The 12466-nt window shown below is 37.0% G+C and overlaps 1 protein-coding gene across 1 annotated transcript in view; it reads right to left on the bottom strand.

Moving 5' to 3' along the window:
• The window catches only part of GALNT2 (polypeptide N-acetylgalactosaminyltransferase 2), a 91212-nt gene that overhangs the window by 39364 nt on the left and 39382 nt on the right, over positions 1 to 12466 (bottom strand). Inside the window, exon 2 of the mRNA XM_051783524.1 lies at positions 2590 to 2680. Within this exon, the coding sequence (XP_051639484.1) occupies positions 2590 to 2680 (91 nt within the window). The remainder of the gene's footprint in view (positions 1 to 2589; positions 2681 to 12466) is intronic.

The following is a 12466-nucleotide window of genomic DNA, read 5'->3' on the forward strand; positions in this document are numbered from 1 at the left end:
TTTTGTCCCAGTTCCCATCAAAGCTCGATATAAATAATTTAAAATGTATCATTTATCATTTTCCAACACTTTAAAACTTGCAAATGCAAAATTAGTCCAGAAAGAATAAAGTAAACTTAAGAAGAAAGGAGACCACTTCGTAGGGCTAAATTTACTGAAAAGCAGTGACCATGGAAGCAGTGAATTTGGCTTCAGAAGACACAAAGGAGGTAATGCTTGGCTCTGACTCAAGCAGAAGGCCCTGTCAACTATGTGCAATAGGAGTCAGATCGATTAAAGATAAGTCAGATAACAGTAAAAGCAGCTAGAAGTGAGAGAAGAGAAAAAAAGCATATCAGATAAATCTGTAAGCACTCAAGCAGCAGGCAACAAAGAGTAGGAATAGATGGATACAAAATCCCCTAAATAGCTTGCATTCCCTCTTATGGACTCAATACAGCTTAAAAGCAGTTGAACACAATATAAATATGATTATTTTGATTTACATGCATTAAGGGGTCCCAGATCTTCAACAACTAACAAAAAAAAGAGTGTTCGAGTAACTGCTGAAACTCCTGTCAATACAGGCAACCTCTTATGCAGTTTTGCCTTAGTTATCCATGAAGACAATTCAGGGTTCGTCTTTCTAAATACAAGGGCTAAGATCACTATTTTCATATATCAATAATTTTTCAAGGAAAAAAAAAAAAAAGCTTTTGCAGCATATAAAAGTCACCAGGAGACAAAGGATAGATACACGCCAGCAAACAAAAGATAAACTGACAGGTCTAATCTTTATATAAAAAAACATTTTAAAGATAATAAGCATTTCCTTAATTCCAAGAAGTCATGAAAGATGCTACAGTCCATCACGCTGAAACCTAAACTATAGGTTTCCTAAGTTCAGTTGAAAAGCAAGAAAGTTTTGAACCAGAGCCCTCCTAAAATTTGATCGCTTTAAAACAATGCAAACAATGCACAGAAATGTGAATACCAAGCTTCCCTGCCATAATGACTCAAAAGTTTGCCTATATGGATTGAAAACAAAGAAAATAGCAACTGAAGAGTGCATAATTCTCTCTGATGTTTGATTCCAGACTCTCATACTACTTCGCAGTAACAATTCTCCTGCCTGTTACATCCAGCCGTAAGAGACTTCTAATCAACATATGAAATAAAAAAAGCCCTGACCTGCTCTACTTTTACACTTGATCTTACTTCTGGTTTCAACCCTTCCAGCTTCTGATAGCTCTCCCTTTCAGCCTGTGACACTTCCCACTTCTTTTAATAGTCAAACCACCTACTTAGGGCCACTGGGAAAGGAAGGTGTTTGAGGAAAAGTATAGGGTTTGTCTCAGAATACATAAACATCCAAAAAGGGGAAATAAGAAAAACAGCTGGAAGGTGCAAAATTGGTTGACCTAACCCCAGTAACAATATTTGTAGAGAGTTCTGTAAAACAGAAAAAATACTTGAACAGACCTGCCAGAAACCAAGTTAAATAAGTCAGACTCTTCAGCTTTTTGGGATTTATTTCCCAATACATATACAAAGTAAAGGCTTCACCAAGAAAGTATACATACATAACCAGTCTTGTTTCCCCTCTCCAGACAGCAGCTAAGACAAGGTAGGCCAAAGGATACAGGAAAAAAAAGCCATCAATAGCGAACAGCTTATACTGTACCTGGAGAGTCTATGACTGTAAAACAAAAATCATACCTCACATGTTACTGGGGATGGAAATTCCAGCTGCTTAAAGCAAAGTTTACCTTGGTTAGTTCTTTCTGCAAGACCTCATAGTGTTTCAAATGTTGGGTCAAGATAAATTTGTAAGCAAAACATTAGGATTAATAGAAGAGGAGCAAAACGTCCTGTGAAGCTACCTGATCAGTAGTCGTCCTTCTTGTACAGTAAACTTTTTCAATACTGTAAAATGTTCAGACCCATTTTTCATTTTTCTGTATTCCTTAGTATGTCAATTGCAGCTAATATATTAAATCTCATTGATGTGAAACAGTTAAGCAGCAAAGAAATATTATGGAAGCAGTCATATGAATGAAGATTCCTTAACACTTAACTTTCTAGCTCATCCTCAAGGTATAAGGATTTCACTCAAATAGAAAAAAAATCATGTTGTTCTCTTATTTGCCAGCATATGACAAGTATGAGAAAAATAAGGTACACCATCAGCAGAGTCAGGAAAATCTGCCACAACAAAAACTAGAAAAAAACTGAAGTATGAACCTTGGCTGAATCTTCAGTCAAAACAACAGTCCCACAGTGACTTGCCTGTTGCCTGTCAGCATTATCCATTGAGAGATATGGACTACTTTCATATCGGGGGCTTTTACAGTACCTCAAAACTATTGTAGGACAATACAAATGTACTAGCAAAGAACCACACTCTCTAAGGCTTTAAACCCAAAGGAGCAGTGAAGCAGGTAAGATTTAAGGAAGCTGAAGCTGTAAGAAGTACATGTTGCTAAAACAATCCCAGCACTTCCAAACTACAAAGAATTATTAGAATCAGAACAACTGCTGTGTTTCATGGCTTTCCATGATAAATGTTTTATGGCTATGGATCTTTTGTAACAAATGTTACTGCAATACCTGGAGGTAGCGTCTCCACACTCTGTGCTTTGTCCTCCCCATCACTGCCACGCACTTCTTTCCTTTTGGGATCGATATCATTTGGGTCCTCCTGAAAAAAAGTACATAATCTTTAAAACAGTATTCTTATTTAATTTTGTGTTTTCAAAGCAAACAGTAATAACTAAGTTTTGTGAATTTTAAACTCAGAGTGGTTCAAGAGAGGTCGAATTTTAAGAGAAAGTAATCAATAACATTCAAATGAGCTACACAGGCAAAAAGATTAAACAAAACCTGAAGAAAGCCCTATTTTAACAAGAAACAGCCTAAATAGGAAAGTTATCTGAAAAGAGCAGTCAGGTTATCTAGCAGCTATATCCAGAATGGCAGTCTTGCTATTGGAAAGAGACTTCTGAAGTATTTTTATGTGTTCATTTCAGAGGAATTTATTCTAGGCTTCACAGGCAACTCTGCTGTCTCTGTGATTCCAAGGATATTGATGATAACCATTTAGAAAGGGGGAAAAAAACCCCAATTTCATCTACCTCCAAAAAAACCAACCACACTTTTGTATGGTGGTTACCACAAAAATACAAAATTCAAAGCTGGAATTATCCCATTATGCATTTGGAAGAAGTCAAGAAGAGGATAATTCTTTTTTTTAAATTTTTTTTAGCAACTGTATGTCGATTTTGCACACTACACTTAGCCAACTGATTTAAGTACCATCAGCTTCTGTTGTTCTTGCACACTTGCCAAAGGAAATTCAGTTTCCTTTTCTACATCTGAAGGAGTCCCATTTATAATACCAGTTATATTTGCACAACCCTGATGAAGACAAGATCATTACTACATCATGGAAGAAGATACAATACTATGCTTATACTAATCAATAAGTGCACCTAAAAACATTACCAGGCCCTGAAGCCAAGCAGTGCAGAACAGTTCATATCTCTTATAGGAATCTGCCAGAATCTCCAGAACAGGGTGGTGGTGTACAAACTTCATACCATAAACTGTCTCTGCCATCCCAGCTCCTAAGCCACATCTGTGAATTCTTTGGTAGAACAGTAAGTAGTCAGAACAGGCCAAGCTTACGTTGGGGAAATTTCAACCACAAATTATACCATTTCAGCATGCCCCCAGGCATCTCTGAATTTTCCAATGTAAATTCAGCTTAAGCATCTACACTAAGTAGGCATTAGGTATTTGGAAATATGTTGAAAAAAGGCAACAGACCTCCAAAACACTGAAATGAAAAACTAAATACCAATGCTTTTTTCCCAGAGAAATACAGCTATCTAAACACTAAATCAGTTAAAAATTGAGTGCTACCCATGCATGCTTTTCATAGAATCATGTATAGGTGATACCAGAGAGAAGGAATTTTGTCCAGGTTCTTACACTACATTTCACCATGTTGGTACATGCTTTGGGCCACTGGTCCTTGAGGAGGCCAATACCTTTGCTTAAAGAAAGAATTAAAACAAAAATAACAAGAAAAACCCCACCAACACAAAAACACACTCTCAAAACAGTTCTGTAATCATGAGAGTACAAGAGGGAGATTTCGTGAACAAAAAAAGAAAAGGCTAATGCATTTTTCTATATTACAATACTATTACTTTAAAATATTATTTTCTTGACATACTAAAAAAGCTGGCAACATCAGGCTATAACTTGGTATGTAAATGCACCTGGACAACTAATTTGAGCCTATTAAAAAATAAAAAGGAAGCTGACCAACTAGCAGAGACACTGACCAAATATTAGATGCACATGTAACATCACTAGAATAATACATTTGTGGTCACTGTTCATGCAGTTATTTTCTTAGGCCAGGACACACATATGTCAACAAGAAAATAAGTACACACCAGCTATAATGCACATGTTGCAGTGATGGGGCATACATTACTTTTATACATCACGTCACTGCTTCCTGCTAATTCCTGATTCAGTACTAGATGACATGCAAAGAAACAAAATCGCAACCTTTTGACTCCATTCAGTGGGAAATATTAGAACAGTATTTTACTAATATTTTAGACATAACAAATAAATGTACATTAAATATAATGTTTAAATTCAATTATCTAAATACCTTTGCTACTCCAAAAGCTCAGAAGTTAAGGTAATGTGCATTTACTTAAAAATTTGTTAAAACATTCCTTGCAGCAATAACCACAATTCATTAATGGTAAATTGAACAAACTGAGGGTGGAGTGGATGATTTTTCAGGCTGATTAATCACTGAAGTGCAACAACTTTTTCTTTCAGGATACATTAAACTCTCAATGCCTCAGAAAGCCTACATCTGCTTACAAACCTTGCTATTACCACTCACTTTTCTTTTCCTGCTCAACTCACCCACTCCATTAAGACGACTGTAGACTGAATCTGAGATATATCAAAGATGTAACATTAATTTCCAGTTTTGAGAACTAGACTCAAAAAAATTGTTTCAGGAAGTGACTAGTGACATATTTGCAGCTGCTCTGACTGATGCAGGGAAAGAATGAGGTGATTCAAATTCAAAGCAGGATTCAAACATTTTATAGCATTTCTACACATCTACGACAAGACACAGTCATATTCCACAAGAAATTTAAGAGTAGTCAATTTGAGTTTAGAAAGCTGTAATTATACACAGATGTACATTACTGGATAATTTCATTACCATTACTTAGATCTTCCAGACGTTCTAGTTTGGGTGTAATTTTTTTGCATTGAATACTATATTCCTTACAAGCATTGCTAAGCAATTAGCATTTTGTCAATTGTTATTTCATTTGGCACCAAAACCAATTTTAAACCGTTCCAAGTCCCTAGGTATTCCTTCTATACAAAAAAAACACTTAAAACCAGTGCTGTTTTTCCTATCTCTGTCTCACAATATTTTTTTATCTTTTAATTATAGTTTCAAGTATCACGGATTTGACATTTAACTGCTACGTAGTAGATCTAATTATAGCACAGATTTCAATCCTACACTGGCTTCCTATCAACAAGAGAACAATTTATCAACATGAAACATCCTTAGATATATTAAAATATCACACAGATCTTATAAGCAGCAAATCAACACAGATCTCTGCAAAGTTCTTGTGGTTGGAAACATCTTAAGTGTGTCTTCAATAGCAGACATTCCTCTCACAGACAACCCAGATGCTGAACAGCATGCAATATTTGGGCACGGGAGATGGCTGGGAGGTATGTGCTACCTGGACAGGTGGACATTCAGAATAATTGATAAATGTGTCTTCATGGGACAAAACACACACTAAGGTTTAATATCTGTTTCAGGACTTGTTTTTAAGATATTGGCCAAGGGCAACTGCAGACAGATTTACTTCTACTGGTGATTTTCTAACAGCAAAGTGAGTAGTGGCAGCATTTTCAAAGAGCATCATTTGAGCCAGCTGGCCTAATACTAGGTTGCATTCAGCAGTACGGATCAGTCAAATCAGTAGATGATTTTGAAATAGCGCTCTTGCTGCAAGATGACATTCCTCCCAGTACTTCATATACTTCTGTTCTGATCTTGTACTTGGGACCAGACACACAGAAGCACTCTGATGTTGTGTAGAGCAGCCAGCTACAATTCAGACCTCTAAACCAAGCATGAAGCTTCCTACAAAACTTAGCTATCTAAAAGGACTCAAAGCTGAGTAGAGTCAGACAGTTGACCAAGCCACTGACACAGAAAAGTCCAGACTTCTTTACTACTGCTTAGTATCTCCCTCTGTACTTAATATGTGCCCTTTTCCCCCACCCCAATTCAGTTTACCATCTTTTAATTAGCTATCACATTAGCTAAGCAAGCTCTGAAGCACCAGTTCCTTCTAACTCAAGAGAAGCTTCAGCACAGTCCAGCGTGTTGTCACTTGCTTTCTGATTCAACACTCACTGCCACCTTCCAAGAGATCTTCAGAAACACAACTCCAAGTCTCTCTTGCTGCAGTAAATGAATTCAGCTTTCCTATGTGCCAGGTAAGCACTGTAGCAATTTAATGTAATTACATTATGGGGCAGCTGTTTCTTCCCTTGTCAGCAAAAATGTTTTGTACAAAACTGAGATAAAGTATCCTCTGAAAATGCCTGGAATGCCACATCTTACAGAAAAGACAAGCAGGAAATGTCCCATTAATAAATGCTGACTTCCTTTAACTGTCAACTTGCTTGGCATGACTAAAGCAGACATTTCTAAGCACACCAAGAAGTGAAGCATAAATAAATCAAAAAAAAAAATCTGAAAATTCGTATACTTTGCGATATTTGATTACCACTGTTAAGCATAATGTCTGAAATGATTACAGCAAAGATGATTTCATTTTCATTCTTACTTCTTTACCCAGTGTATGTAAATTGCTGTCAAGTATATTCCTTTCATCTGTAAGTATTCAAAACAAAAATAGAAGCTTCCAGCAGGGGGAAACAGAGGTACACACCCCTCCCATGCATACAAGAAGGCAATTTTAAATTCTCAAAAAAACTAGGGAAAAGTAATCAAGATTATACTTTGATGGCTCCATGTACAGGAAATGTGTTTAGATATACTCTCAGTGAATACATTTGAAACATTTTGAAAATGCCAACTACTATAAGCTGTAGTCTCCAGAAAAACTTAAATTAGTTAGTACCCAACCTTCTCTGTAATTTTTACCTTTACTTAGGGTAAAGTACATATTTTGGAGTTTTCATGCACTACTTGAAGTACTAAAACAACTATAAAATGTGACATTTTCTAAACCTAGAATGGATTAAACAAAAATAATGCTTTATCTGAAGTTTCTGAAAAACAAGTATACATATTCTCTGAGGAAGATCTGATCTAGCTTTGCAGCAGCAGACTTATTTGTACAGCAATTGGAATCAACTGGAACTTCTGGTTCAACTTACTTTCTGGGCACAATGAACATATTCAACAGAGAAGAACCAAGGAGCAACAGAAATCCCAGTGTAGGGCTGGCAGGGCTATTAAAGCAGTAAGCTTTCAAGTATAGGTAAGCTGTCAAATATGAAGATTTGCATAAAATATATGAAAATTAAATAAATGAAAATTTGAAGATAACCTAAAAGTAACAACATGACTTACCATCCGAAGACCCACATTGGTAAAATATATACTGCATTAATTGATTAGCCTGCAAATGCTATACAGTTTTAGACTGTATTTCAGTATTTCACAAAAAATAGTATTTTTTCTGTAAGGACCTGTCATCATATATGTGATCCTCATGGCTGGGCTTCGCGAACGAAGATTTGGGGAGGGCTCTACCCACATTTGTCACAAGTGTGTTGGTGGCTAAAAAGGCCAATACGAGACAGGCACGTCCGGCTGCAAAAGGCACAGCAGAGACTCCTTAGGTGGTATATTCTGCAAGGCACGATTCTTTCTGCGTTGTCTTTTCTCCTCAAGAGTGATCCTGCGTGCGTTCTCGAAGGCATCAGCAGCGTTATAGATGGTGTGTCTCCAGGCCTCCCGATTGGAGGCCAGAGTAGACCAGTTATGTTGATCAATATGGCCAAGGCTGAGATGTTGTTTCAAGGAGTCCTTGTATCTTTTCTTTGGGGCTCCTCTCACACGGCAACCGGTGGCAAGTTCACCATAAAGTGATCCTAAAGGCATTAAAAAACCCCAAACCATAACACTCTTACAGCTTCCTGAGAATTCAAGTATCCATCTACAGGTGACCTCTAATAAACCATGTTCCTTTTGCCTAGAAATCTCATCCATTCTAGTAATAAGCATCAAAACTAAGTGGACAACCTTATGATCTACCAAAAAAGCTTGCCTTACAAAATTGGCAACGTAGTGTACCACTAGAAAGAGGAAACAAAAAACACACAAAATCCACAAACCCCAAAAACTGCAACACTCCCTTCTTTTTCTTCAGCTGTACGATGAAAAAACACTGTTAGAGCTGAAGTGATTGTCAGATCAACAGTCAGGATGATACAATAACACGCACTCCCGCTCAGATGAAGTAAGAAAACATCTTCCTGCCACAGGCTACTTCTACCTGTCTTCCATGCTAAAAGAAGCCCTCCCAACCAAAGATCTCCACAGAGGCTACCACAGACCGGAGGATTGGCATCTGCTATGAAGTGCCTAAGCACCAGAAAGCAAAAAAAAAAAAAAAAAAAAAAAATCTCACTCTGACTTGATTGTCACCTCTCCACTGAAAGAGTAGAAGTGAGGGGAAGGTCTCATACACTAGAAAGAATATGAATACAAGGGAAACACTGCAGAGGAGACATTAAAAGGCTTTGCTGTTTTTTCTAAGATCACTCAGTCCTCATGATTCATAAAGTTGTGTACAAGGGTGGATGGCAAGAGAGGGTTTAAAAAAAAAAGGAGTAGGAGAAACACTTAAGGGTACTGGGACTGATAGAAGGGTAAATCTCAAGTGCACCAGTAGCTTTGAAAGCAAGGAATCAGCATCACTAAGTATGGCAGCAGGGAGCCACAAACAGTATCTGATATTTCCTGTTAAATTTATCATGTCTCGAAAAAATCTCACTTGTCTGTACTACCTGCCACAGACTATGAAAATAAAACATCACAAAACATTTGTAATGGTTATTTAAATTCAAGATAGCATCTAAGTCTATTATCACTCAATTTTAATTCCCAAAAGGAAAGGCTGATGGTGACAAAATATGACATTTCTTTCAATAGTTAACTCACGGGTTTTTTCAAATAAGGTTGAAAACAGCCTTCTGTTCCAAAATTATTGTCATTGCAGACACATAGTTCCACCATTTATACAGGAAGTGCACACTCAGCAGCTATGTTGTTTACATTGCTCTTTTAGTTGTGCTAGATTGGGAAAAAATCCAAGAATACAATAATCATAAATCATCATCAATCAAAAGGAGCTGAGTGATCTGATCTGTTATACGTATGCTCACAAAAAAAAACAAACTTCAATGGCAAAAACGAAGAGTCAGTTAACAAGTTGCAAATGATAAAGCTTCGTTAAAAGCATCTTATTGGCATATTCACCTCCAAGGATTATTTTGTCATCGTGTTTCATGTGGGTTAAAATGTGTTTTGAGGTACATACTTAGGCAGCAGCAATAATTTTAGCACGGCTATCCCATACCTACTGTTTTTCTCATACTTAAAAAAGTGAAATATTATTTGCAAGCATTATATTCTTTTAGTTGATCCATTTCTGGAATGGGAAAAGGTAGAAAAAGTGGCAGCAGCTCCCAAAAACATAGGGCATGACTTGATACACAAACAGTATCTGCCCACTGTGCTTCTTTCAAAGTCCACAGCTCTTGTTTGAGAATTATTATGCATATTATTCATTTGCTCACCTGAGTGCTTTCCAAGATGTGAAATCTGAACATTTAAATAGCTTAATACAAGTACAGAGGCCCCAATTCAGATCCAAGAGGTACAGTGGCCATGTTAGTCATTCAAAAAATTAATGAGATTAGATTAAATCCATTCAACAATCCCAGTTGATTCTACTTAAAGCAGATGAAAGATCCCATAGAACAACCAGTCCAGCAAGAGGAAGAAGTCAGAAGGACAATGTAATCTCTAACTGCAGCCACGCTTTGCAAAGTAAGCAGGTAGCTGGTGTTGCTTACCCTGACAAGTCAGCTGCTGCTGAAAGGGGCTGTTCTCGCTTCACCATGTCTCCATCCTGAGCTGCTGGATTGTCCCTGCTTCTCCCCTTACAGACACTGGTGTGGCAGATGAGGTGACCCAATTAATTCGGCTGACTTGACAGCGAGCTGGGGAGGGGTATGGATGTATGGATACCTCATTTTACTGGACTTTTTTTAAACCATAAGACCAACCACTAAATTATATGAGGCATTTGATGCAAGAGAAGCAGTAGCCAGGGTAGCAGGGAAAAAAGTGTTGAAAGGGATGTTCCCATTATAAGTAGAGGACTACAAGTTTAGTTACAACATTAAACAACCCATCACTCAAAACCTCTACAAATTTTTCTGCTTGAAAGAAGGCAATTACTCCAACAAATGCTCAGGCATGATTTAATGCCACCTCTTGTTAATTCTACAATATTAGTAGTGTCTGATGAATTAGCCTGCATTTCAAAGTCCTATCCCTAATCTTCTTTAACTCATCACTGCTTGCTCTTAGCTCTCTAAAGAATGACTCTCTAAAGAAAAAAACGGAAAAAAAAAAAGCTTTTGCACACAAAGAAAGGGGAAAGCACTGAAAGTAAAGCTTCGTTTTAATATTTAGGTACATGAGAAAAATCTCATTTTCTGGAAGTCCAGGAAACTGAAGTTAGAGAATTGAAAGAAAAGTGAAGGACTGAATAAATAAGCAGAACTCAACGTGCATCCAAAAACCTTAGTACACTGAAGTATTCCACTAACCCAGGTATTTGCAAGTCTCCATCCATATACTTCTGAAGGAAGCAGTAGTCAAATCCCTCACCTGCAATACAACAACCAGATGCAGCAGAAAGGAAGAATGGAAGCAAAAAAATTCCCATGACTTTAACACACATCTTGAAATACAGAGAGCAGAAAGGGAAAACAATTGGAACTAAGCCCTTTTCAGCTTAAATTTGTTTTACAAATATTTAAACCTGCAAACATAGCTGAGATCAAAAGGATATCAGAAATGCAATTATATCTAAAGGTAAAAGTGCTGTGCCAGTCATGCCCACAGCTTGCTAGTAAAGGGAAAAGGTGACTTTTATTCTAAAACAATATTGAAATAGGATCCAAGAAAACTACTTTGGATTAAGGAATGAGAAAGAAAAACGAAAGATAAAAATGATGCAGTTAACAGGTTGAATGTTTTGCTGGATGAGATCTACAGGGTTACAATGCAACACATTACACCGCATTCTCAGCCACAACAGAAGGTTACTGCAGGCATATAAGGAAACTGAAGTTAAGTTGAGGCAAGGGAATTAAAGTTGCTGTGTCTTGGATCTTTTCTGTAGAATGAAAAAGCATTGCTTTGGTTTCTAAGAAAGCAACAGGAAAACAAAAAGCAAGTTAAAAAAAAAAGGTTAAGATTTTTAAATCAAAGGAAAAAAGGTTAATCTTCAGATTCAGAAACCAAGGCACTGAAAAGCAAGGAAATAATTTCCTTCTAACTCTTTAAAGGTGGACATCTTTGAACTCAAAGAGATGGAGTAAGTCCCAGGAGCCTGAAAAATTACTTAGTAACTCCTCTAATTAAATAATCCTAAGAGACGGCTCGCACTTGACAGATGACTTCTGCCTTCAATAATTCTCTGCATATTTCCCCTTCCATCCAAAGATTAGGATTTATGATCAGGTCTCTGCAGCTCTGGGCATATGACACAGTACACAGAGTATCACTTTTCAGTATCAGTGTTTAACTGCAGATTCTTACTAAAAAAAAAGAAAAATATTGTTCACAGCTAATGTAAAGTTTTAGTCCAGTCCAAAAATTCTGACAGTAAGTGATATCTATTAATGCATTCAAACACTAAAGGCTCCATACTACAAAATTCACAGTTGATTGCCAATAACATCTTCCATTTTTGCCAGAGCTAGACAGCATCATTCATCTGCAGTACTCTGGACTACTAAATCAAAATTCAATCCCATAATGAAATGAATGCCTATCACAAACCAGGCAAGAAGTGTGGAAGGCATCAGCAGGAAGAAATACTAATCACGACAGAGATAATGGACATCTACACTTCCCTCAAATTTTTTCTGCCAAACGTAAGTACTAAGGTTTGTACCTGAAGTAGGAAATGCAGATCTTCATATCTTTGCTCAACACAGAACAAAACTATATAACATTATGCCTTTGAAAGACACTATTCTGCAATAAGACATCAACTGGAAAAGAAAAAGTTGGGTTTTTGTGTGTACTAAGGTTAACACCCAAACTGATGCTATTACAGGAAAT

The sequence above is a fragment of the Manacus candei genome, unplaced genomic scaffold (genome assembly GCF_025592945.1).
Source record: "Manacus candei isolate 608988 ecotype Guabito, Panama unplaced genomic scaffold, ASM2559294v1 h1tg000017l, whole genome shotgun sequence".
Lineage (NCBI taxonomy): Eukaryota > Metazoa > Chordata > Aves > Passeriformes > Pipridae > Manacus > Manacus candei.